This window comes from Leucoraja erinacea, chromosome 30 (assembly GCF_028641065.1).
Source record: "Leucoraja erinacea ecotype New England chromosome 30, Leri_hhj_1, whole genome shotgun sequence".
In the NCBI taxonomy this organism is placed as follows: domain Eukaryota; kingdom Metazoa; phylum Chordata; class Chondrichthyes; order Rajiformes; family Rajidae; genus Leucoraja; species Leucoraja erinaceus.
In genome coordinates, this window is record NC_073406.1 from 15,530,450 (window position 1) to 15,557,891 (window position 27,442).

The following is a 27,442-nucleotide window of genomic DNA, read 5'->3' on the forward strand; positions in this document are numbered from 1 at the left end:
AAATAAAAACTTATTGCTTTATTTTTGAAAATCCTGTGGGAAGAATAACTGTTATTGCAAGGCTGAGCTCTATGGACCCTAACCACTTTTCTCCTATTTACATAATTGTATTTATAATATGATTTCCTATTACACAAGGATTCTTAGGAACACAACTATTGCGTTAACAGAATAACCTGTATCCTGTCACTAAATCATATCATCCATTATGTTTTGCAGCTGCTTCTGTGCAGATTGGCTTGTCTTCCCTGCATGCTGAACAATGATGAAAAACAGTGCCCTCCATAATGTTTGGGACAAAGACACATCATTTATTTATTTGCCCCTGTACTCCACAATTTGATTTATAACAGAAAAAAAAATCCCATGTGGTTAAAGTGCACATTGTCAGATTTTATTAAAGGCCAATTTGATACATTTAGGTTTCGCCATGTAGAAATTACAGCTCATTTAATTATTGGTCATTTAACCATTTAATTACTAGTCCACCATTTCAGGGCACCATAATGTTTGGGACACTTAGCTTCACAGGCGTTTGTAATTGCTCAGATGTGTTTAATTGCCGCCTTAATGCAGGTATAAGAGAGCTCTCAGCTCCTAGTCGTTCCTCGTCTTTCCATCACCTTTGGAAACTTTTATTGCTGTTTATCAACATGAGGACCAAAGTTGTGCCAATGAAACTCAAAGAAGCCATTGTGAGGCTGAGAAACAAGATTAAAACTGTTAGAGACATCAGCCAAACCTTAGGATTTGTCAATGACCAATGTCCACAGAAGACTTCATGAACAGAAATTCATGTTATGGCCTGGCATGTATGGCGTCTGAAGGTACTGGCTCACTTATCTTCATCGATGATACAACTGCTGATGGCAATAGCATAATTAATTCTGAAGTGTATAGGCACAGCCTATCTGCTCAAGTTCAAACAAATGCCTCAAAACTCATTGGCTGGCAGTTTATTCTACAGCAAGACAATGATCCCAAACATACTGCTTAAGCAACAAAGGAGTTTTTCAAAGCTTAAATATGGTCAATTCTTGAGCGGCAAAGTCAATTACCTGATCACAACCCAATTGAGCATGCCTTTTTATATGCTGAAGAGAAAACTGAAGGGGACTAGTCCCCAAACCAAGCATAAGTTAAAGATGGCTACAATACAGACCTGGCAGAGCACCACCAGAGAAGACACCCAACAACTGGTGATGTCCATGAATCACAGACTTCAAGCAGTCATTGCATGCAAAGGATATGCAACAAAATACTAAACAAAACTACTTCCATTTACATGACATTGCTGTATCCCAAACATTATGGTGCCCTGAAATGGGGGGACATGTATTAACACTGCTGTAATTTCTACATGGTGAAACCAAATGTATAAAAATGGCCTTTATTAAAATCTGACAATGTGCACTTTAAACAAATGTGATTGTTTCTATTACAAATCTCAAATTGTGGAGTACAGAGGCAAATAAATAAATGATGGGTCTTTATCCCAAACATGGAGGGCACTGTATTAAATCACTTAATTGACTGCAATATGCACTGGTCCATCCGGAGGTCATGAATTTTGTTGCATTAATGGCGTCAGTACAGAAGAACTTACCAGCTGGCTTCTGACACATGCAAGTAAAAAAACATTTCATAGAGAAGATTCAGAAGCAAATGTGTTATGGTCAGTTATTTTAATCAAACACACGAAAAATACAATATGGTAGATCACTGATAGATCCAAGTTGTTTTACAAATACATAATGTGATCTTGATCAATAATGGAGATCTTAATCATTCAATGTTCTTAAGTGAGGATATAACATATCCCTTTGTGCAAAATCTAACATAATTTTAGTTTTCTGCAAGTTTAATAGAACAGAGAAGACTCCCACACTAAATCCAGGGAATTAATCAAATGAGCCTTGGAATTAATTCTCATTATCAGATGTCTCCATTTTGAATTCATGATACTGTTCTAGATTAAATGAATTAAAAAGAATCTAGCCAAACACAATTAGAGATGTTACCAATATTCAAAGGTGATAAAGGTAGATGGGTTTGGAAAATAGTGGTTTACAATTTATTTTAAAGTGCATTTGGGAGGAATCTAGGTTTCAACTAGTAAATGTTCAAGTAACCTCTATCAGTAAGATAATTGAAATAGTAAGAGCATCGTCAGCTGCCTGTAGAGTAGCTGCTTGCCTAGGTAAAGCAGCACTCTTTAATGGGATCTTAACTGAGGTTTATCTACAGGCGCACTCACACAAAACAGTTTTCTAAATGATAATGACATCATATTCAAACTTTCACTCTGAGTTTAGATTTACACAGTAAACAAGAATTTACTGTTTCATGTAAAATGCTCAGTCCAAGATGCCAACAACCATGGAAAATACTAAATTCAAATGATCCTTGAAATGCCACAATAATGTACACACTTCCTCCACTGGCAAAAGCTCAGCATATGACAGAAACAGTGGATAAGTGAACCCTGAGGAATAGATTCAATGATTACATATACCTTTACAGTTGAAGCAAAATTCAGGGTGCTTGATGAAAAAGTATATTAATATATAAAATCATTAATAATTTTAAACAACAATGGGGAGAAAATTCATTTAAAAGCTCATAATTAAGTTTCACGTTAACTTTCGTATTTTTAAAATAAGCAAAAAATACATTGGAAAAAGTTAACGTTGCAGTCAATGGAAAATCATTAGCTGAGTAAAATGCAGTCGTGCGCACATCAGTCTTACGATCGATGCTTCCAGGTTTCAGAGCCACACGTTTCACTTGTGAAATCTTAGAACACGTTTACTTCTCAGGTTGTTGCAGGTCCTCATTCAACAGTGGCTGATCTTCCCGCCCTTTATTGTTATAAGATATCAAAGCTTGGATTTTCTGTTGTTGGTACTGACGCGCCCGGTTGTACAGAAATACTCCAATGATGACTAAAGCAGTCCCGAAGGCTGAGTAGGTGGTGATCTTGTTGCTGAAGATGATAACACTGAGCCAGATCGAAAGGGCATGTTTCACCGTACTGGCAACACTAAATTGGTGGAGACAACAAATTAGATATTGATCTCCCCGTATCAAATCCTAATTTTAAACCATAAATAATCCTACAGGTACCAGCAGATTCAAGGAAAGCTTCTTTGCCCATGTTTATTATAGTTTTAACGGACATCTCACAAGCTTAAGATATATTCTTGCCCCCCCCCCCCCCCCCCCAATAAGCTACCTCGTTGCAGACCTTGCACTTTAAAAAAAATAAACTGCACTTTCTCTGTTGTTGTAACACTGTTCTTCACTGTTTCTCTTTATGCACTACCTGGTTTACTCGTATGTACATCAGTCTGAAGAAGGGGTTCGGCCCGAAACGTTGCCTATTTCTTTCGCTCCTTAGATGCTGCTGCACCCGCTGAGTTTCTCCAGCACTTTTGTCTACTTTCGATTTTCCAGCATCTGCAGTTCCTTCTTAAAGATTCAAAAGGGATAATGGTTTCCTTCTCTGCAGTAATCGCAGCTGCTCTGTCCCAGACCATAAGAAATTCCAAAGTTGTGGGCACAGCCCAGAATATCACACAGACCTCCTCCAACCCCCAATCGCTGATGATCTACACTACATGCTGCCTTGGGAAAGCAGCCCTGGAACTCGACCGCTCACACCAATATATTCCCTATTTCCCCCTCTCCTGTTGAGCAGAAGATACAAAAGTCTAAAAGCAACAGCTTCTTCCCTGCTGTCATCAGATTATACCACCCTATCCACACCCATCTTCATTTGAGGTACGATTTCAACATTCTGTACATTTTTACCTCTGATGTCCACTGACTTTGATTTTACCAGGGCTCCTTAAATGTTACATCAGGTCTAAAACTGCAACAACATCAAGGCAGCCTCTCCCATCTCCCCTCGGGAATCTACTAATCTGCTTACCTGAAAGTAACAGGTGATATCTTTCCCATTAAAGCATATGCAGTCACACTCTGAATATGAAATAAGATTCCATCAATAAGGAGAAGAACCACAACGTCTTGATTAAAACTAAATGTGTGTTCACTACTTCCAAGGACTGGAACATCCTACAAAAGAAAAGGCGTGGGTTATTTATCTTGAGACCAGCTGCAGAAATGTAGGCAAAGGGCAGCACGGTGGCGCAGCGATAGAGCTGCTGCCTCACAGCTCCAAAGGCCTGGGTTCGACCCTGAATGCAGGTGCTGTCAGTGCAGAGTTTGTAAATTCTCCCATAGGTTTTTTCTGGGTGATCCGGTTTCCTCCCACACTCCAAAAACATGCAGGTTTGTAGGTTATTTTCTGTAAATGCCCCTAGTATGTAGGACATGGAACTAGTGTACGGTTGATTGATAGCCGGCGTGGACTCAGTGGGCCGAAGGACTTGTTTCCACGCTGTATCTCTAAACAAAGCTAAACAAAGGACTGCACACAAAACATCACATTCCAATAGAAAATTAATTTGGCCAGTCAGTATCTGGTATTGTCAGCAACAATCACAGACACTTTCATTCCAATGACTACAGAAAGCACCATTCACATGAAGGGAATTCGGTGTTTGCTTGTTGGCTAAGAAAATCTTATCGCCTCAGATTCTGTCAAGGGACACAAAGTATGCATCTGGACTGTCACCCTTTCCATTTTAAATCTTCTTCTTTTCCAGTAGGTGACGTTTAAGTTTGCCAGGCTTTTCACCATTTCCATATTATCTATATGGCATTTTGATTTTCTGTACGTTTGCCCTATCTCTTCTTTGCCGATCCATAATAGTCTAATAAAATAAGTCAGAGAATGTACAGCAAGGAATAAGTAACAGAATGGACTGCTTGGTGGTTTCAGGCCAGAAACATGGATCACATGCAGGCAACGAGATTTGTTTATCTTGGTATCATGTTCAGTACAGACATTGTGGGCCAAAGGGCACCGTTCTATGTTTCATGTTCTAAAGCATAGGGTGGGAATAAAGGGCAGGTACTTGGTGAAATGTGGGCAGCACTCCACCAGGGCCAATACTGGGATGTCAAATATGGCTACAACATAAGTAAACACAAATTGACCAAAATGTTACGGACGATACAGTTGTGCAGAAGTCGATAATGCTGCCTCACCACCTCTTGGGACCCAGATTGAAACCTGACCTCTGTTGTCGATTTAAATATGCTCTGTAAATTACCCCTTAGTGTATGAATGCAGTGAAGAGATTTCAAGATGAAATAGGAGAGTTCTTGGTCCTCCAAAATATTCCAAATGGAATTTAAACTGGAGGTGGAGTTGATAAGCATTTGTCAGTGAAATTGCTGGGCTGCCTGGAGATGAGGAGGAAGGGTACTGATGGAATTACTCTGCTGAAGCTGGAATACATCTAATTGGCGACATGGTCTCTTTATCACAAAAGTAAACTAAATTACAAAGAGAAAACCAGCCATCAATTTGGCTAGCAGTAAACTGAATCTTTAAACTGAATCTCTGCGCCACACAGTGCCAGCGACCCGGGTTTAATTCTGGCTACGGGCGCTGTCTGTACGGAGTTTGTGTGTTCTCCCACTGACTGCGTGGGTTTTCCCCGAGTTCTCCGGTTTCCTTCCACATTCCAAAGATGTACAGGTTTGTAATTTAAATGGTTTTCATTAAAAATTGTAAATTATCCCTAATGTGTAGGAAAGTGCTAGTGCAAGGAGTGATCACTGGTCGGCGCGGATTTGGGGGGGCCAAAGGGCCTGTTTCCGCACTGCCTCTCAAAAGTCTAATGTAAAGTAACTCCTTTAGGAGTTCTCTTACCATGAGAAAAATCCATGCTGGAATTAACATCACCACTGCAGCAGCGCTGGTGTAAAACTGCAGTTCTGGTGGTCTAAGATCAAAAGAGAAAGTATTATAAAATAGAACATTGAGTCTCCACTGACAAGAAGTTTTTTTTGTAGACGAGGGCATCTGTAATATCCATTTTCACAATTTTTAAAATGTATTAAATTATGAATATCACCGTTATGATGATATTTATTCAAAGTTTTTGCCAAAAAATCAATTAGGTGGACAGCGGTGGCTAAAATCATTGAACATGATGTTAAGATTGTCATGTGGAAATACCTGGTTGATTGTCATTCAACATGTGAAGGTTCCCCCTAAAATAGTTGATAGGTATTTTGTATAACCAACTGTCTTCAACAATGACAAGACTTAACGTTGAAACTAGTTCTGGGTGTACATTTGTGCATAACAATTAAAGTGTGTTGCACCTAAATTTAAACAAATTTGAAACCACAAAATATTTACAACATTCTTCATATTATTAATTAGAAATTGAGGAGTTGACAATAAACTTGAATTGACTGGTAAAACCAAAATGTAAAAACTTACGAGAACTTATATTTGTCTCCACTGAGCAATTTCTTAGAGAAAACATTCTGTAAACTAAAAATGGAAAGTATTAGCACAGAGCTAATACAAACAGTAAATTATCACAGTTACAATAGCTATAATTTTCTTGGCAAGGAATCGAAGGTTTAATATCCATTATTGCATGAATACCCCAAAAACATATAGAACAGAAGAACAAAGTGTCTGTATTGCAAATCCCATAGCAAACGAAAACTAGGAGTACGGAAATTGTTGAGATTGAAAGCTGATAAATCCCAAGGATTTAATTATATTAATCCCAGTTTTGAAGGAGGTAACCTCGGAGATGGTAGATGCTCTGGTTGTTATCTTTCAGGGTTCTATAGATTATTGAATCTTCCTGAAGATTTGGGGGGGGGGGGGGCAAATATGACCCCACTAGTAGGGGAACGGCCTGGTTGAGGGAAGTGCCTTGTGAGAAAAGTGCGAGTCTTTGACACGAAAGTGCCTTGTGAGAAAAGTGCTAGTCTTTGGCTGGAGAGTCTTCGGCGAGGAGGCTGACGCGAGGAGACAACGCCAAAAGTTGAAGAAGGTGAGATGCAGTAAAGTAATGACAGGCAAGCTAATTCAGTGTGATGCTTGCAGGATGTGGGATGTCAGGGACATTGCTGGTGCCTCTGGCTGCTACAACTGTGGAAAGTGTGTCCAGGTTCAGCTCCTGAAGGACCATGTTAGGGAACTGGAGAGGCAACTGATGACCTCAGGATCATCCTGGAAAACGATAGTTTCCTAGACAAGACCTACACCGAAGATACCGGAAGAGAGAAGGTGGGTGATGATGAGGAAGGGAAGGAAGCTTGGAGTACAGGACACCCCGGGGGATGTACCTCTTGAAAACAGGTTCACCCTCTTGGAAGTTGTCGGGACAGAAGATGCTGCCAGTCTGAGCGGCGGACAGGTCTGCGAGTCAAAACATGGCGCTGAGGCAAAGCTGAAGAGACAGACGCCAGGCAGAGCCGTGGTAGTCGTGGACTCCATGGTGAGAGGTACAGACGGGTTTCTGTGGCAACAGGTGGGATTCAAGGATGGTGTGTTGCCTCCCTAGTGCAAGGGACCAGGACGTCATGGACTGACTGCAGGGCATCCTCAAGGGTGAAGGTGAGCAGCCGGAAATGGTAGTGCATGTCAGCACAAATGACGTTGGAAAGAAGAGGAAAGCGATTCTGCAGCGTGACTTTAGAGAGCTCGGAAGAAGGCTGAAAAGCAGGACCTCCAGGGTGGTTATCTCCGGTTTGCTTCCAGTTCTTCGTGCTGGTGAGGCAGGGGATCTGAATGTGTGGCTGAGGAGCTGGTGCAGGGGGCAGGGATTTAGATTCTTAGACCACTGGGATCTGGTTTGAGGTAAGGGTGAATTGTACAAAAGGGATGGGTTGCACCTTAACAGGTGGGGGACCAGCATTCTGGCAGGCAGGTTTACCACTGCTACACGGGTGGGTTTAGACCAACAAGGGGGGTGGGGTGTCAAATGGGATAGTACAAGGATGGAGTTAAAGGGAAAGAGAGTATAGGAAAAGTTAAGAAAGACACCAGAATTAACGGGACAGAAAGCTCACAAAGTGATAGGAGAGTATGGCCAAGTAAAATAGGAATCAATGTTAAACATGAGGTGAGTAATGGATTAAAAGTATTATATATGAATGCACAAAGTACAAGGAAAGTGGATGAGCTTGAGGCTCAGTTGGAGATTGGTAGATATGAGATTGTGGGGATTAAACATAGAAAATAGGTGCAGGAGGAGGCCATTTGGCCCTTCCAGCCTGCACCGCCATTTATTGTGATCGTGGTTGATCATCCACAATCAGTAACCCGTGCCTGCCTTCTCCCCATATCCCTTGATTCCGCTAGCTCCTAAAGCTCTATCTAACCGTTTTAAATTCATCCAGTGAATTGGCCTCTACTGCCTGAGGCAGAGGATTCCACAAATTCACAACTCTCTGGGTGAAAACGTTTTTTCTCATCTCAGTTTTAAATGGCCTCCCCTTTATTCTTAGACTACTGATTGTGAATGATCTGCCATGATCACAATGAATGGCGTTGTTGGCTCGAAGGGCCATATGACCTCCTCCTGCGCCTATTTTCTATGCTTCTATAGGGAGGAGGGAGACAGAAAATAGGGAACTACCGACCTGTTAGATTAACGTCAGTGGTAGGGATATCCTGGAATCTATAACAAAAGATGTAGTAATAGAACAGCTTAAAAAGATTATTGGGATTAAACAGAGGATTAAAAAAGCATGTTTAATAAAATGCTGGAATTCTTTGAGGATATGATTTATGAAATAGATACGATAGAAGCAGTGGACTTCATAGATTTTTGTACAGTTTTCAATAAAATCCCACGCATGTCAATAAAGTTAGAGCAAGTGGAATTGGGGATAAAGGAGTTGGAATAAGAAGACCCTTGGTGGTTGTGATTCGTGGGGTGGTGCAGGCGTCGATGCTTGGGCTCCACAATCTTTATCGATGATTTGGTGATGGGGGGGTCAATTCTTTATTTCCAAATTTCCTGATGATAAGTAACTAGGTAGGATTAAAGTACAGATAGGATGTAAAGAGACTCTGGATACATTGAAAAGCTGAGTGAGTGAGCATGATTGTGACAGATGGAAAACAATGAGGAACAACACGAGGTCATCCACTTTGGTGAACACCATAGAAAAGCAGTGTGTGTGTTAAATGGTGAGAGACTGGTTAGTGTAGATAATCAAAAGAGACCTCGATGATACAGGTCACTAAAGGCCAACAAGGTGGTGTAGGAAATGATTGGGAAGGGAAATAGCATGTCGGCCTTTAAAATTTAAGGGTTTGATTACAGGAGTGAGTCTTATTGTAATTGTATAACGGCTTGGTGAGACTGTACTCAAAATACTGTGCAGTTTTAGTCAACTTACTTTTTAAAAAAGGATGCATTTGACATAGAGAGCAGCAAAGATATGCTCAACTGCTTCCGGGGATGTCAGACATGCCATTACCAGAGATTGAGGAGACTGGGACTGTATTCCCTCGAGTTTAGTAGAACAAGAGATCACATCGAACTTTAGAAAATATTAAAGGGCTGACATGCAAGATGAAGCGAGGATGATAGACCAGGGGTATGGTTTGAGAATAAAAGGTAGGCTAATTAGGACTGAGACACATAACCTTTGTTATTCGCTACTGTTATGGCTTGGTAATAGCGATTGGTAGACGTGTGAATATTAAAGGAATCAAGGGATGGTAATAACACCGGAAAATAGCATAGAGACAGAAGATTGGATGTAATTTTAGTTTCAATCAAGTTAGCACGACATCTCTTGCTGCAGACAAAGACAGGCTGACTGTCCCATATCAGCTCTTTCTCCTCCAAATGCAAATAAATCGTAGTCCTAAGAATCTTCTCCAATAGCTTCCCCAACACTGACATAATGCTAAATGCCCTACAATGCCCTGGATTATCTTCAACAACACGGGAACAACATTGGCCAAGCAATTGCAATGAGATAACCTCAATGTCCCAGTGTGTAATAGCCAATCCTACTAATTGTCCTTTCAACACAGCATTCTTCATCTGCTTGACATATTTAAATGGAATAAAAGGTGAAAGTGCACGTATCATCACTATGACAGATTTGGAATGTACAACACCATAGGGTGGTGGTTATGGAAGATTCTTAAAAAAAGGAATGTGATAAAATCTTGAAGAAATTGCAACAAGAAGGACCAGGAAACCAGCTGGACGACTCTAAGAGGGTTATGGGACTGGGCGACTACAAGAAGTCCACAAAGCCCATCCGGAAGGCCCTAGACAGCTCCCATCTCAGATTATTCAGTAATTCTTTACTGAAATAAAAGAGTCTAGGGTTGGTCCCATGCCAGAACCTGGTCACATAATCAAATGATAAAACCTGCCATCTTCAAAGTCTTGCTGTTCAGATTAAGATCAAATTAGGTCACAGGAGACGGTCTGGACTTGAGGCAACATTTCCCACTGAACCACCAAAAACTAGTTGACTGCTAATTACATTAATTACAGGACTTCAAGATTTTTCACTGTACACTGAATGCTTTGCTTTGGACCAAGACATGCAAGGTTACAAAGCAGCGGAAGTTCCTAAAATAACTGCATTCATCCTTTCGAATTTAGAAGAAAAACCACAGAAAGTTCTTGGTCTTTGCAGGGTCAAATCAACAGCAATGGGATTTTTGCTAAATTTCCCTTCAAGAGGCTTGGCAGATCACTTAAGAAGGGTCTCTACCAAAAACATCACCTATCCATGTTCTCCAGGGATGCTGTCTTACCCACTGAGTTTCTCCAGTACTTAGTGTCATTTTGTGTATTAACAGCATCTGCAGTTCTTTACTTCTACTGGCAAATGACTACCTTTAGGTGCAATTAAGAATAGTAAGATTAAACGAGAACTTACCAGTTTGAAGTTTGATCTGTATTTTATGAGGAGTTACGATGAGGGATTACGTGAAGAAGCCCGCCACGACGCATGCGTGTCATTCTTCAAAGCAGCGGTGTCAAATCACAGATAACTGTAATGACTAAACATAGTAAGATTAGAGAAGAGATACCAGTTAAGTATATGATCAAGGGTGGGAGCGGAGGGCACGTAATCCCTCATCGTAACTCCTCATAAAATACAGATCAAACTTCAAACTGGTAAGTTCTCGTTTAATCTTACTATTTTACTTCGGAGTCACGTGAATGACTACGTGAAGATTTTAAAACTCTGTGATTTCATGCCGTGGAAACGAGTCCATGCATCACATCTGCCTTGATGACTGTAGGAGGAATTGTGTTAACATAATTTGGACATGAATTCGACATTGGAATCATAAATTTATTAACACAAAATTATAACCCCTTTTTATGGGTTTAAATTAATTTACAGAACTTAAAATTGTTTCTGCAAACGTTCCAGGTTTCATTACTGGTTTGTTGTAAAATAATTGGAATGTTTTTTCCCCAGACCATCCTGCTGAGGATTTGGTCCATTGGTACATCCAACTGTATCGCTGCCGATGTAGCTGCAGCCCTGGTGGAATGAGATTTTAAAATATTAGTATTCGCCCCAGCCTGTGTTAGCACCTGTTTCAGCCATCTTGAGATGGCCTGGACCGTCACTCTTTTGTGTGGTTGCTTGTGGCTGACCAAAAAGTGCCTTCTCATTGCCTCTTAGGATTTTCATTTTCTCCATGTATGACGACAGATGTCTTACTATACAGACGGTCATCTGTTGGGTATGACCTAAATTGTATATTGAGGCCAGCTGATCCCTGTCTGTTCTGCTTTACTAACTCATAGATATGAAACGTAATATTTTCTGTTGAGGAAGTCATGTTGTCCAGACTTAGTTTATGCAGTGACTGTACCCTCTGTGCCGTGACCAATGCCATTAGCATGACTGTTTTAATGTCAGTCTGTGTAGGGACAGGGCTAATGCTGGAGACCAATTCCTGAGCATTTTCAGGACAATACTTACATCCCATATTTGGGAGTACCTGGTTCTTGGGGGATTAGTATTAAAAATTCCCCTCATAAATTTTGTTACCAGTGGGTGAGTCCCAACAGAGTAACGCTCTGTCCCCTGCCATAGGTAAGTCAATAGGGCACTTCTGGCAGTTGATGGCACTGTAACTGAGCCCCTCATCATAGTGGAGGCCTGCCAGATATTCCAGAACAGACGGGATGTTCATGTCTCTGTAGGTGATGTTGTTTTTATGGCAGTACATCTCCCACTTCCTGATATAAACCAGATACTGTTTTTGGTTGACTGTCTTTGGGCCGCCGAGATCATTTTCACTGTTTGGTTCGTCAGTCCCAGTTGTAATAGAGGTGTTTTTAAACTCTACAAATTAATAAGTTCAAATGTTTATGGCATGGGTCGCTATCCCTTGTTACGGGATGTAGCAATAAATCTGGTCTATGTGGGATGGCGATACATGATTCTAATACCATGTTTAATACCACTGGGAACCATGGTTGAGTAGGCCAATCGGGTACTACCAAAATACCAGACGCAGAGTCTTGTTGTATTTTCCTTAATACCCGACTGATGAGGCAGAAAGGAGGGAATGCGTAAATGAACAATTTCCCCCAATGCAGCGAAAATGCATCTGTCGCCGTTGCCCCAGGGTCTGGTTCCCATGAAACATAATTTGATAACTGGTGGTTAAATCTGGATGCGAATAGATCGATATCTGGTGTTCCATATTTTGCTGTAATATCAGCAAATACTTTTTTATTCAACATCCATTCGGTGTTTTCATTAAATTTGCGTGACCTGGTATCTGCCACTAAATTTAGTCTTCCTGGTAGGTAAGTGGCTGATATCCAAATATCTCTCTGGATACACCATTGCCAAATTGTATTAGCCAGATTGTCACATGATGTCGATTTGTTTCCACCCATGTGGTTAATGTATGCTACCACGGTGGTATTGTCTATCTGTAGTCTAACATGCTGGTGATATGACCCAGTACAATATGACTTTAGGCCATGGAATGCACCCAACATTTCCAGGTAGTTTATGCCCAGTGTGAGTAATAATGATGGCTCCTGAGCAGTCCATCTGCCTCCACAGCTGGTGATGGTATTAGTGGCTCCCCACCCAAGTGCACTGGCATCAGTTTGTAGTACCATGGAAGGGTTACTGACAATGATTGGATTGGAACAAAGCCAGATGTTATCTATCCACCATTTTAGGTCCATTTTAGCTTTGATTGGTAGTTTCATAGGTCTGTCAAAGTGACCTGCATTAATTTAGAGTGCTTGTATTTTTGCTCTCTGTAAGTTTTGGTAATGTAGAGGTCCAAATTGTGTGGCTGGAAAGCTACCAATCTGATGGATGGTTTGCTGATATCAATGAGGTTATTGCAAGCCTCTGTTAAATCTCTAGCCTTTCCTTTAGGCAGAGTCACCGACATGTGAACTGAGTCAATGGTGAACCCCAAATAGTACATAGTAGTGGAAGGCGTTAGTTTAGATTTAACTGGATGGATAATAAATCCCAGTTTTTCAAATAACTGTCTTGTGGCTGTTACAGTTTGTTTGGCCAATTCCAAAGTTTTGCCCACAATGAGTATGTCATCTAAATATGCCATGACCATGTGTTTGCATGAATGTAGAAACGCTAGGGCTGGTTTCAAAATTTTTGTGAACAGCCTGGGGTTGATGATAACCCATTTGGCGGTGCTTTATACTGCCAGACTTGTCCCATCCAGTTGAATTTTAAGTAACATCTGTGGTCACCTCGTATAGGCACTGAATAGTAAGCATCTTTATCGGTTGTTAACATGCTCCATGCATTCAGAATTCTTTTAGATCGAATTGTCACTATGGGGGAACGTCGATCCACCTCCACTGCAGCCCTTCAAGAGGTACTGCTGTGGGTTTATCCTGCCTGTCACGTTTCCGCGCTCTCGGTCGTCAAAAGTCGACGGCCCCATTCTGAATTGTCTAGCCTTACCGCCCGGCCGGTGCGGAGGCGACATCCGTAGTGTTTGGCTGCCCGGCTCCGCGCGCGGGTCTTCTTTGTTTCCCATTGGTTTTCAGAATTCGGCACACTGATCCCGGCCCCATACGGGTTCTGGCCGTGCGGGATCAGAATTCGGCACAGCTGGGGCTGTGCCTTCAGCTGCTGCTGGCTCCCGCAACTTTGCGGTCCTCCCCAGCCAGCTTCACTTGCAGCACTTGTGGCCACTATTTTTTCCAGCTTCCCCCCCTGTATAAAAACAGCGTGGGGACAAACACTACCGCAGAGTAAATCACTTACCTGCAGGTCGCGGTTTCAAACTTACCACTGCGGGGGAACGCTCCACCCCGCCTGTCGTTTCGCAAGCGTGAAAGCGATATGGCACGCATGCGTCGTGGCGGGCTTCTTCACGTGGTCACTCACGTGACTCCGAAGTAAAATAGGCAATAAATGGTGACCTAGCTAATGACAACCAAAAGCCATGGTGAATAAGTAAAAATATGTTTGATAATTGCGCAGATGGCAATGTGCTCACACCTCCTCTCTGGATCTGACACTCCTAGAAAAATACAGGCAGAGCTCCAAATTTGTATGTTGCAACTAGATATTTTCATTTAACTTGAGAGCAAGAACACTAACATTATGTACTTACCAGTCCATGATATTGGTGGACAGGGCAGCTGAGAAGCCAAGCATGTTAAAGTTGATTTCTGTGACAGTACACAATGCCAATCCACCCATTATAGGCATTAAAGACAAGTTAACCCATAAACCTAGGATAAGGAGATAAAACATGGAAAAATATCTCAGCTTTTGAAGGGTATGTATGATCATACAGTATTAGAATAGCGCACTAGTGAAGAACTTCCAAAACAAACCAGAGACTCAGTTTATTCAGGTGAATGTCAGACGACTGTGATAGGGCCTGGATACCATCACAGGTCACCAGCCAACATGGGGGGGAGGGGGGGGCATTTTCTGGCATCGATTCATTTCTATCGGATGAGCTTAATGCCTTTGATGCGAGTTTTGAAACAGGCAGACAAAGCTGCTCTTCCCATCCTCTATTATGTCTCATACACCTCAATGACTGAAGTCAGAACTACTTTAAAATGATAATCTCTCAGTAAGCAGCTAGCCCAGTCCCTAGACGGGTTCAATGTGCAAAGTGATACACCTTGATGTGAAGAGAGGTCAGAAACATGCAATTCCTTTAGGGTTGCAAGGAAACATATGCACATAGGGAACCTTGTGCTGGTATATCTTAGAGGTGATAGGCAATTTACGAAAGCATATCAGAGTCTGTATTTCATAAGAGTTGGTAATTATACAGAAATGGGAAAATCACAATGAACCTTTATTGGTCCCATTTGGAGACCTGCCTAATTATGGTCACAACCCTTTATAAAGAAATGAGTTGCCACGGACAGCTGTGCGGGCCACGTCATCAGGTATTTTGAAAGCGGAGATTGAAGCATTCTTGATTTGAAATAAATTTACAAAAAAGGTTCCCAAGATGAAGGACTTACATCACAGGGAATAGTTTGCTTGGGACCAGAGTAGGTGAGGAGGATGTTTGATAGTGATGTTCAAAGATGACGAGAGACATAGTGAAAAATAGAGAAATGCCATTCCCATTGGTTGAAATAGAAAGTGCACTGGATACAGGTTTAAGAACTGGCAGTTTAAAACAAAACATAACAAGAGATTAACACCTGCATTGCCTGATGAAGTTGAGCATCAAATTCAAAAATTACTATCAGAACACCTGCAATCTCCACCGACCGTGCCAACGGTCAGGATCAAACCTGGCCGCTTGAGCTACGAGGCAGTAATTTTAAGAGCATTATATGACTTGTAAATGTTACAGTGATTGAGGAGTGAAGCCACGATGTGATTTGATAACAATGTTGACATTTTTTTTAAAGCTTGATACTGGATCAACATAGATAAACAAGAATAAAGTGTTGGGTGAACAGGAATTTACGAGCTGGGAGGACAGACGAGTTTTGGATGTTTGAGTTTATGACAGGAGAAAGATGAGATGCCACAAAGGAGTGTGTTGGAACAGTCAAGTTTTATGGTAGCAATGTATGAAATCTTCAAAGGCAAAAGGCTGAGGGAAATGGAGGTATTATTATATGGATGGGATCCTGTAGTTTAATGACAAGGGTGAGTAGGATGTTCACATTTAATGAAGTGTTGTTGATCGATAGTATAATCATCATAAGATCCATGTAACAATCCATCAACAGTCACCAAAAACTAAAAAACTATAATCATGAACTAAGATAATACAACTAATACATTTATCAAAAAGGGCTCCATACCTGTGTATTCTCCCAGAATAAGTCTGGACATAATGACAGTAAAAATTGGTGCTGAACTTTTTACAGTTTCTGCGAATGAAACAGCGATATTCTTTAGACTTACAAGCCCCAGAACTACAGTAGTAAACCTGCATGAAAATAAAACATATCAGCAGATGTCAGGATGAAAGTGAAAAACAAACAATAATTATCTTAAATATGAAAAAGTCAAATTTAATAAATTTGATTAAAAAAAAGGATTCAAATATTGTGCACATTATGAGATAAAACCAGAAAATGCTAAATGCAAATAGTCAGGCAGCATTCAAGCAGAGATACAAAAAAAAGATGAAATATCAGATTGATGACTTTCTTCTAATAAGAGATCATCTTGAATAGTTACTGTAACTGTTTCTATATTTGCCACAATGCCATTTTTTTTTTTAGATTTCCAGCATCTGCAGTTTGCTTTCCTGTAAACTCTGAAATTTGAATAGTACTTCCTGATCTTTGGTGCCACAATCAAAAGCACACAGGTCTTTGATTCTACTATTTGTACTTTGCAAGTACCCGTGTTAAATTTTGTCTGCTACATAACTGCGCCTCTACGTCTAAGTTCTGTTGTAGTTTACTGCAATCCGCACATTTTGAAATGGTCTCTTACACAGTCACTGTAGAATAGTTATTAAATTTGGGGGTGGAAAAGTAATGATCCCACTAGTGGCCCTTGGCAGCCCAGTGTCTATCTTCTTCCTCTCTAAGAAACAGCCATTCACCTTGCTCATTCTATATTCCCATCCTTAAGCTGGTCTATTTCACACTATCCAGCAGACTCTTTTCTCCCCTCACTCTCTGATGGGTTTCAAACTTATTGATGAGCCCATTATGGGGAACCATTTTAAAATGCCCCATGGAAGTTAATGTACACCACTGCAATGACATCTTCCTCATCCACCCTTTTCATTACCTCAATAAAAACTGAGGCTAATTAAATATATTGGTCCCTTACTTTGTGCTCAGAATGCATTCCAGGAACCAGTGCGCTGAGAACTTGGTACAAACTCCTGCCATGGACTACTGCAGTGGGAACGAGTTCAAGGGCTCAACACTCTGCAGTAATGTTATAACTAATTGTTGCATGGTTCTGTATGGATTTAGCTACCAGGGCAACATTATGCTACGGCTAGTGTTAGGTAAACTGGGTCAGCAGCCGCCAAACTTGTCACTAAAACAAAAACTCTAGACTGGGGTGTATTGTGTGAGCTAAAAATGAGGAAGAGACAGCAGCTTCTGTCCAGCAGGAGGCAATGCAAATTTATAATGTAAATCTTCAGCACTATAATTGGTAGTGACCTACATTTATTTTCCAAGTTTTACCCAACTTTGGCTGAAATATTTGATGATCTGAACTATTATAGTCAGTTAAACAACTAACATTCAGGGATGGAGGTGTGTTACACAAGAATATATATATTTTAAATTAATTAAGTGTACCAGCCAGGCTGTTACAGGTTTCTTTTCCCACTCCACACGGTAAAAAATAATGCTCATAAATTGAAAGTAAATTAATACATGAAAACAGGGGGTAGCTGTTTACAGCAATTTAAGTTATTTCTAACTCACCTCATTAATCCCACAAAGAACATAATCATGAGAAAGTTTGGTGGATATTCCATTCTGGTTTTATACTGATATAAACAACAGGGAACATACATTTTGAAACAACCAATTATAGTGGTTGTAAGTATCTGGACAGCACCTGGAAAAGTCAGACATAGCAAGATGATCATAAATTAGTACAAACACACACCACTTGTGAATCTTCACTAACAAGTACTCAGTATTGAAACGTCATGGCCCAAGGCACAAGCATGTTCTGTTCTTCAAACAATACTCAAACTGATGTTGGATGGCTCCAGGTGAGGTGATAGGATGGGAGGAAAGAGTTTGTTGGTTTGGTGTAGGTATTTCCAGCTACAATGCAGACATAGACACAAAGTGCTGGAGTAACAGCAGGCCGGGCATCATCTTGGAGAAAAACACTAGGTGACGTTTCGAGTTAGGACCCGAAACATCACCTATCTTTTTCCTCCAGAGATGCTGCCGGACCCGCTGAGTTACTCCAGCATTGTGTGTCTATCTTTGGTAGAAACCAAAATCTGCAGTTCTTTGTTTCTACAATGCAGACATTCCTGACTGACTATTCTATTGCACAGCGACTACAAATCAATTTTTACAGATGAAATATTGCAAAGTTAAACTTTTCATGTTTTTCCACACATTGAAAGCTAAACAATAGGACAATACATTTTCTTTTAAAAAACCTGAAATTATTTAATGTTAGCTCCTACTATGTCCAACTGTATTCATGAAAAAACTTGTGGCAGAGTTCACTCCCAGCAAGTAGAGAATTGAAAGGCAAGTCATTTATTCCAAAAGCTACTAATGTAAATAGTGATAACTGGCAGAATATAGAGTTAAGCTTAATATTGCTTCCATGAAAGCTATACTACAAAAGATTTATTTATATATAAAAAAAGATACTTACCTAGCATTCCTGGCTCTCGTTCCAACAAAGTCAGGATGTATTTGTTGAGGAATAGTGTGCAGAAACTGAAAAAAAACCAGAGGCCGAGGTACATCATGGCCCTGACACTCCAAATGCCAGAGTTGGATTCGATCACTGTTGTCTCGGTGATGGTTATTTTTAACACACTTTCATCTGTACAACTGTCGCTTCTTGTGATTGCAATCTTTTCACTCCTATCAAAGAGGGGGAAACGGCCTGGAAAATGCTTTACTTTGGACAGCTTCTCATCGGGAGGCTTTTTATTGTCCAGCAAAGGTGTGGAATTCTCATTTAAAGACATTCTCCAGTTACAGTCTGCAGCTTGGTTGTTTACTGAAACACAACATTTGAAATATACAGTAGGACAAAATTGTCTGCCAATAACATAAAAATTAAGAAGGTTTTTTGCACAAGGCTCCTTTGATGCTAAATGTGTAAGTTGGTCAACATCCAGTATTTTTCCAGCTTAGATAATTTTTACCTTCTTAATAATCATAACATCAGATCAGCAACTGAAAGCAGGCGTTTGTTTCAAACCCAGGCAGGAAAAATATTTTGTGTATAAATGTCTCTTCTACAAAAACTTCCTTTTTGCTTCCTTTTCTTTTCCTTGGTTTCATGCCACAGACCAATGGACTCAGAAGAATTGTTTACAGATCTCGAAACGAGCGAGTTGAGAATTTCAGCCACGTCATCAATTTGAGCCACTTCCACCACTCCTACCCCCGTCATCCTGGGCACGATGGAGAAAGGGAAAGAGCAACCAAGGCAGAGGCACAAAATGACAGAGAAGAGGGAAGGAAGAGGTGGAAAATCAAGGCGAACCAAAACATTCAGAGATCTATCCCACAGTAATCAACAACCCAGCCAGTTCCTACAAACATTAACAGTTTAGAAGCTCTGTAACAAGATGTCCATTATAAGAATGTCTCTCCAGCGCTCTTCGACTCTTTGCTTATTTCATGTTGCTCAGCAAGATGTTCAACTAAATATTTTGCTTTTGTGGCTATCGATGCATTGTACAGCTTACTGTGATCACACTTATGACCCAAATATTTAGTACTGCACAAATGGAAAACCTATTTAGTCAAGACAGCATCTACAATTGAAAAAGCTTTGGTAGTGCTATTGACATTCAAGGACGAGTTGCACAAGCAATGGTGGGGGGTGGGGGGGGGGGTGGGGGGGGGGGGGGGGGGGGGGGGGGGGGGGGGAAGAACTGATCACGGTAAAGCTAACAACATCAGAAGGTTAGAGAAAATTAAACAGAATGACAAAGACGGAAAAAACAGAATGTTGCTTGAAAGAAAAGTTGCATAGAAATGTACAATGATCAGAATAAATAATTATGGGTGTTTTTTAGGAATTATTCATCTAAAATAGATGGTTAAATATGAACACATATTTGAAGGACAAACTTTTGTACAATGGAACCATATCTGCCCTACAAAAGACTCGAGTTGCTAACAATATGAAAGAAGCTGTCTATAACATAGCAGTACAACAACACCAAAGAGGTGTGGAGAGGAATGAAGACCATCACTGGCTTCAAGGAGAAGAGAAGCCAGCCGTCAGGAGACGTGGACAAGGCCAACCTGTTCAACAAGGAACTGCAGATGCTGGAAGATCGAAGGTACACAAAATTGCTGGAGAAACTCAGCGGGTGCAGCAGCATCTATGGAGCGAAGGAAATAGGCGACGTTTCGGGCCGAAACCCTTCTTCAGACTGATGGGGGGTGGGGGGGGGGGAAGGAAGGAAAGAAAAGGGGAGGAGGAGGAGCCCGAGGGCGGGCGGATGGAGGGTGGGAGAGACAGCTAGAGGGTTAAGGAAGGGGAGGAGACAGCAAGGGCTAGCAAAATTGGGAGAATTCAATGTTAATGCCATCCGGACGCAAGATCCCCAGGCGGAATATGAGGTGCTGTTCCTCCAATTTCCGCTGTTGCTCACTCTGGCAATGGAGGAGACCCAGGACAGAGAGGTCGGATTGGGAATGGGAGGGGGAGTTGAAGTGCTGAGCCACCGGGAGGTCAGGTTGGTTATTGCGGACTGAGCGGAGGTGTTCGGCGAAACGATCGCCCAACCTACGCTTAGTCCCCCCGATCAGCTGACACCTAGAGCAGCGGATGCAGTAGATGAGGTTGGAGGAGATGCAGGTGAACCTTTGTCGCAACCTGGAACGATTGCTTGGGTCCTTGAATGGAGTCGAGGGGGGAGGTGAAGGGACAGGTGTTGCATTTCTTGCGGTTGCAACGGAAAGTGCCCGGGGAGGGGGTGGTGCGGGAGGGAAGGGAAGAAATGTGAGGATTATGTTCTTCGACTTCTCAAGTGCGTTCAACACCATCCAACCCCTGATTCTGAATGACAAGCTTAAGAAGATGGGGGTGGATTCCACATTTATCTCCTGGATATACGACTACCTGACGGGTCGACCACAGTTTGTGAAGCTGGGGGACAGTGTCTCTGGCACGGTGGTGTGCAATGTTGGTGCCCCACAGGGAACGGTTCTGGCCCCGTTCCTCTTCACCCTGTATACAACAGACTTTAACTATAAGTCTGACACATGCCACGTACAGAAATATTCAGATGATACAGCGATTGTGGCATGTGTAAGGAACGGGCAGGAGGAGGAATACAGGAACTTGACCAGTTCCTTTTGTGCCTGGAGTGAAGAGAACTGTCTCATCCTGAACTAAGACTAAAGAGATGGTGGTTAACTTAACAGCATTAGTGAAAAAAACAACAAGAAGCTAATCAAACCAAAGATCCTATAGCAGAGCAAGATGGGTTACTCTCACGCAAAAGTGTAGTGCGCTCATGGGCGGATTCATGGGCGACTCATTTTAGCAACCAGCCCCCGCCATCTTGTTCCGCCATCTTGCTCAGCCATCTCGCTTCCGGCCAAAGATTGGATCCGCAGTGGGGAGAGGGAGTGCGCGGCCCGGGGCAGCGGGAGAGGGTGTGCGCGGCCCGGGGCAGCGGGAGAGGGAGTGCGCGGCCCGGGGCAGCGGGAGAGGGAGTGCGGGGCAGCGGGGAGAGGGGGAGACATTGTAGTGTGGGGGCAGGCGAGGGAGTGCCGGGGGGTGGATAAGGCCTAGTGTGTGTGAAGTTGCGGGGAGGTTTACAATGTTTCTTATTTACAATGTTTCTTATTTAATGTCCCTTGTCTAGTCTGAAATAAAGTTCATTATTGGATCAGAAGAAATATAATTGTGTGTGTTATATGATTATATACATTTATATAATTTTCATGTATGTGTTTATAAACATTTTATTCTTTAACAAGAATTAACAGAATTATGCACTAACAGAATTATGAATCTAACCCTATATCACACACAAAAAGTTCCCCCGCAATGTCAATTACCCTGCGAGTCGGGTCGGTTCCGGTTACTACAAAATCAACTCAAACACTGCTTGTGAGCAATTTAAAAAGAAATGATTTAAAAAACATTAAAAAAGACAATTACCAGAGTCAAATTTTATTCTTGACAAGAAGTTTGAACTGACAGATTCATGAATCTAACCCACACAAACTGTTGCCTCGCAACATTGATTACACTGCGAGTCGGGTCGGGTCAGGTAGGCTCAGGTTACTGAAATGGGCGGGGAAAAATGCCCAGGATCCCCTCCATAGCATATTACACGTCAGCCCATTGCATTTAAAAGGAGTAGCCTATCTTGCTCTGCTATAGGATCTTTGGGTCAAACTGGTTAAACGAGCCTCTGGGATGGATGCGCTTGAGAGGCGTATGAGGCACAAAGTGCAGGTCATCCTGAAAAACCCCGGGCATCCCCTCCATGTAATTCTGGAGAGTCAAAAGAGCACCGGAACAACAACCGGCTGCTCTCCCTGCCCTGTAGAACGGAGCGGTTCAGGAGATCCTTCACCCCTGCAGCCATTAGATTTTATAATTCGTACCGCTAGGTTGTAGGGGGATGCATTTTCGCAATTTTTAATTGTTAATTATTGGTCTTTTTAAGTATTTATTGCTCTCAGGTAGTGTCCACAGTGTATTCTATGTATTTTCTGTCTGCGTTCGTTTTGAATCTGTGGGTTTGTTGGTTGGGGGCTTCTGGACATCTGAATTTCCCTAAGGGGATCAATAAAGTATTTATTATTATTATTATCATTATTATTACTCCAGGATGCTGTTAATATTTAGTTTGCTGACCTTGCTGGGATTTACTTGAATGGATCAGAAGGTGGCCAAATCCCTTGGGAAAGGAGAAACTATCAAGGAGTGAATTATACTGAAGCCCTTATACCTCCAAGTGATTGGTTACTGTCTTTATATGGACAACTCTGAGCCACTTTTCCAAAGGAAGATCATTCAGAGTTGCAATTCTCACCACCAGCTGCTGAAGAATGTCATTTATTGAAAATAAAACAGCTCGATAAAACAAAATTAATAAACTGAACTTGCTGCTACCAAACAATTCTTCCTGCAGCATTAATGGTAGTGAATTTCAGCATGCTGACAACTAATTTTGATATGAATAGTATAATCTCTGAAATACATTTTGATTTAACCCCATTAGGGAGCAGTTTAATTATTTACTTTAGAATTCCACTGGCAAATCCACTATCAAATTTAAGAGTTCACGGAGAACACACTAACAGCCATCCCTGCCATATGCCTCATGTAACTCGCGTTTCCAGATCATTAGTTTAGATTCCCACCCACCAACATTCACGGGACAAGTGCAAGGTAGCGTGGTGGAGACCAATTGGAGACTGAGAGGAGACCTAATAGAAGTTTATAAAGTTATGAGAGGTTTAGATAGGATAAATGGACAGAATCTTTCTGTCAGGATGGAAGAGTCAAATACTAGAGGGCATGGGTTAGTGGGAGGAGGGAAGTTTAAAGGAGAAGTCCACTTTGCTAGCAACAGAAAATCTGGCGAGTGAATGGTTAGATCAAATGCTGGGAGCTGTGCCTGCACCAGTCTGGGTGTGAGTGGGAGTGGAATAGCTCCATCCTCCAGGTCGAACACTGTCCCACCCCAAAGACCTCACTGAAGAATGATGTTGTCAGCAGTTGGGAGTTCAACAGATATCACAATTATTGGTAAATTTTGTTCAATGAGCGTTGTGTAAGCTGTTTATTGCCACACCTCAATGTAAATGGCACAGGACTGAAAATGGAAATGTTTGATCCAAAGGACAGCATGTCCAAGAACATTGCATTTCTCATTAATGAAAGAAGCATGTTCAACCTAAACTTGATGTTCAAGTCTTAGGAACAGGGTTTTGACCCGCAAAATTAAATTGGCAAGATAAAAGCTTTAAAGTTGGTATATATTATTACACATTATAATATAATAGACACTAAAAATCAAAGCCTTTGTTTTAACACGTGAAAATACACATTAATGATCAAAGTATTTCATAGCACAATATATCCTTTTTCCCCCCAAATAATCTAGCTACAATAATTTGGGATTTATTAATGTTCTTAAGGAATTTACTTATGAAGCCCCATGAGCCATTTACCATTTACACTACAAAACTCTTTGCAACGACAACATTTCTTCAAAACAAAATCAGATACGTTCATCATTTTTCTCATGGGATGCCAGCCATAACATCACCCCCAACCCACATCAAAGAGAGTATTTATGTTAATGCTATCTTCGCTAAATTAGTTAATTCGGTTGAACTTGAGAAAAGGTAGCAGGGAAAGGCTAAAATGGAATTAGAATGGACAGATGAAGGAACATCTCAGTGCATCGACCTGAAACATTCCTGTTTTTCCTTCCACAGATGTTGTAATAACATTTTTATTTGACATCTCACTTTATTCCTCAAAGCACAGGGGGCTGAAGGGTAATTGTATAGAGGTGTATAAGATCATGAGGGGAATAGATAGGGTGAATTCATTGTCTTTTACCCAGAGTAGGGTAATCAAGAATTGGAGGACATAGGTTTAAAGTGAGAGAAGAAAGATATAATAGGAAATCGAGGGGCACGTCAAGTATATGGAATGAACTGCTGCCAGAGGAAGCAGATGAGGCAGATACTATAACAACATTAAAATACATTTCGACAGGTACAAGGATAGGAAAGGTTTAGGGGAATATGGGCCAAACGCAGGCAGATGGAACTAGCATAGACAGGGCATTTCTGTGCTGTATGGATTTAAGTGAAGGACGACACTTCAGACAATATACCACATCCTCACTTGCTTTGTAATCTGCCCAACAAGAGGAGATAGCTTGAACTCTCAATCTTCCTACAAAGCAGATAAAAGTTTATCTTAGTATCAGACATCATTGGCCAAAGGCCCTATTCCTGTGCTGTACTGTCCTATTCTACTATTCTAAAGCTTTTGATGAAAAAAATAACTCAGTAGGGCTTCATTAGTTAGAAAGTACCCTGGAATATCCTGAAGTTATGAACACTATATAAATATAACTTATTTTGTGTCATATGCCCAGAGAATTGAGGTCCATTTGACATTTTAAACAGGCGGTACCATCTCTCTACTGCCACTAAAAATCAGCAGGATAAATTTATTCTATAGAACTCTGAATATAACAAAATATATATATATATATAAATGTACACAAATGATTCATCTGAAGGTACATTTATCAACACGTTTTAAGTATGTTAGCCTCATCAGCTCCAGAGTTTTTTTTTAAATATACGCACATCCAAGGAGGTCAACTTGTGGAAAGAAACTGGTCTCCTGTTACATTATATGTTGAATAAAGCCAAGATATACAGCCTCAAAGTTAGCCCATGGACTGCACACGTCGACACACTTCTATCCTCTCAGGCAAAAAACAGTGAACATGAGATACAATAAATTAAATGAGGCGAATTTCAGTTACATTGGGGACCGAAAAAATGTCCCCTATGTAAATTAGTTTACAGATCCCCTTCCACGCGGAGCACACACAGTTCACGGGCACAACCGTGGCCGGTAACGGTTTGTGATAGAAACATAGAAATTAGGTGCAGGAGTAGGCCATTCGGCCCTTCGAGCCTGCACCGCCATTCAATATGATCATGGCTGATCATCCAACTCGGTATCCCGTACCTGCCTTCTCTCCATACCCCCTGATCCCCTTAGCCACAAGGGCCACATCTAACTCCCTCTTAAATATAGCCAATGAACTGGCCTCAACTACCCTCTGTGGCAGAGAGTTCCAGAGATTCACCACTCTCTGTGTGAAAAAAGTTCTTCTCATCTCGGTTTTAAAGGATTTCCCCCTTATCCTTAAGCTGTGACCCCTTGTCCTGGACTTCCCTAACATCGGGAACAATCTTCCTGCATCTAGCCTGTCCAACCCCTTAAGAATTTTGTAAGTTTCTATAAGATCCCCTCTCAATCTCCTAAATTCTAGAGAGTATAAACCAAGTCTATCCAGTCTTTCTTTATAAGACAGTCCTGACATCCCAGGAATCAGTCTGGTGAACCGTCTCTGCACTCCCTCTATGGCAATAATGTCCTTCCTCAGATTTGGAGACCAAAACTGCACACAATACTCCAGGTGTGGTCTCACCAAGACCCTGTACAACTGCAGTAGAACCTCCCTGCTCCTATACTCAAATCCTTTTGCAATGAAAGCTAACATACCATTTGCTTTCTTTACTGCCTGCTGCACCTGCATGCCTACCTTCAATGACTGGTGTACCATGACACCCAGGTCTCGCTGCATCTCCCCCTTTCCCAATCAGCCACCATTTAGATAATAGTCTGCTTTCCCGTTTTTGCCTCCAAAATGGATAACCTCACATTTATCCACATTATACTGCATCTGCCAAACATTTGCCCACTCACCCAGCCTATCCAAGTCACCCTGCAGTCTCCTAGCATCCTCCTCACAGCTAACACTGCCCCCCAGCTTAGTGTCATCCGCAAACTTGGAGATATTGCCTTCAATTCCCTCATCCAGATCATTAATATATATTGTAAATAGCTGGGGTCCCAGCTGAGCCTTGCGGTACCCCACTAGTCACTGCTTGCCATTGTGAAAAGGACCCGTTTACTCCTACTCTTTGCACAAGTCAGCACCAAATTAAGAGAATACATAATTAACAGAATCTATCTTCCCCATGACAAAGACAATTTTTATGTGAACTAATGGACTCTGGGGTCATCGGGACACCTCACCGACAGCAACGCACAGGCCGGCTTCAAGCACAAGCTTGGACCCCCCTCCCAGATCCCACACAACATCCACCTGGAACTACACAACCCCAAACCTCACCCCCGCCACGTCCCAAACACTTTCCCACAACCTCCAGACACACCCACCGGGCCAGGTGCCACTCCCCTCTCCTCCTGCTCTGCTCCCCACACACACACTAACCCCACAAATATTGGGTTCTAATTCACCCGTTGATCCTACACCTCTCCCCTTCCTTGTGACACATCCTCCGGTCTCGGTCTCTCCCCCCCCCCCCCCCCCCCCCACCCTCTCTCCCCCACCCCCCCCTATCCTCCACCCTCGCTCCCCTCACTCACCCGCTGCCGCCCGCGCTCAGCCTTTCCCCAACAGCCCCTCATTCATGGCGGCGCCAGCCCCGCACCGACACCCGCGCATGGACGCGCCTCTGCTCGGATGGCGGCTGCGGGTGACCGACACTGACACCTCGACCGAGACGAGGGAGCGTCGCCGAGCGACGGGCGGAGCGCCCTTTGACCCTCTGCCCTGAACCCGCCGCCGCTCCTCCTCCTCCTCCCG

General features: G+C 42.0%; 1 protein-coding gene across 1 annotated transcript; it reads right to left on the reverse strand.

Moving 5' to 3' along the window:
* Nucleotides 1–1,670: 1,670 nt before the first annotated feature.
* On the reverse strand, nt 1,671–27,442 carry slc35e2b (solute carrier family 35 member E2B). The gene is made up of 9 exons (XM_055659535.1): nt 27,223–27,442; nt 18,724–19,077; nt 17,799–17,934; nt 16,197–16,324; nt 14,519–14,639; nt 6,368–6,421; nt 5,789–5,861; nt 3,935–4,080; nt 1,671–3,043 (listed from the first exon to the last, which is right to left on the reverse strand). The coding sequence occupies exons 2-9, from the start codon at nt 19,043–19,045 to the stop codon at nt 2,809–2,811; spliced, it is 1,215 nt and encodes a 404-aa protein (XP_055515510.1). The 5' UTR covers nt 19,046–19,077; nt 27,223–27,442; the 3' UTR covers nt 1,671–2,808.

Coding starts and splice junctions, on each gene's coding strand:
- slc35e2b (XM_055659535.1), bottom strand. CDS start 19,045: ATGTCTTTAAATGAGAATTCCACACCTTTGCTGGACAATAAAAAGCCT. Junction 16,325..17,798: donor TTCTTTGTGGGATTAATGAG/GTGAGTTAGAAA, acceptor ATTTTCATGCAG/GTTTACTACTGTAGTTCTGG. Junction 6,422..14,518: donor TCCACCAATATCATGGACTG/GTAAGTACATAA, acceptor TTCCATTTTTAG/TTTACAGAATGTTTTCTCTA.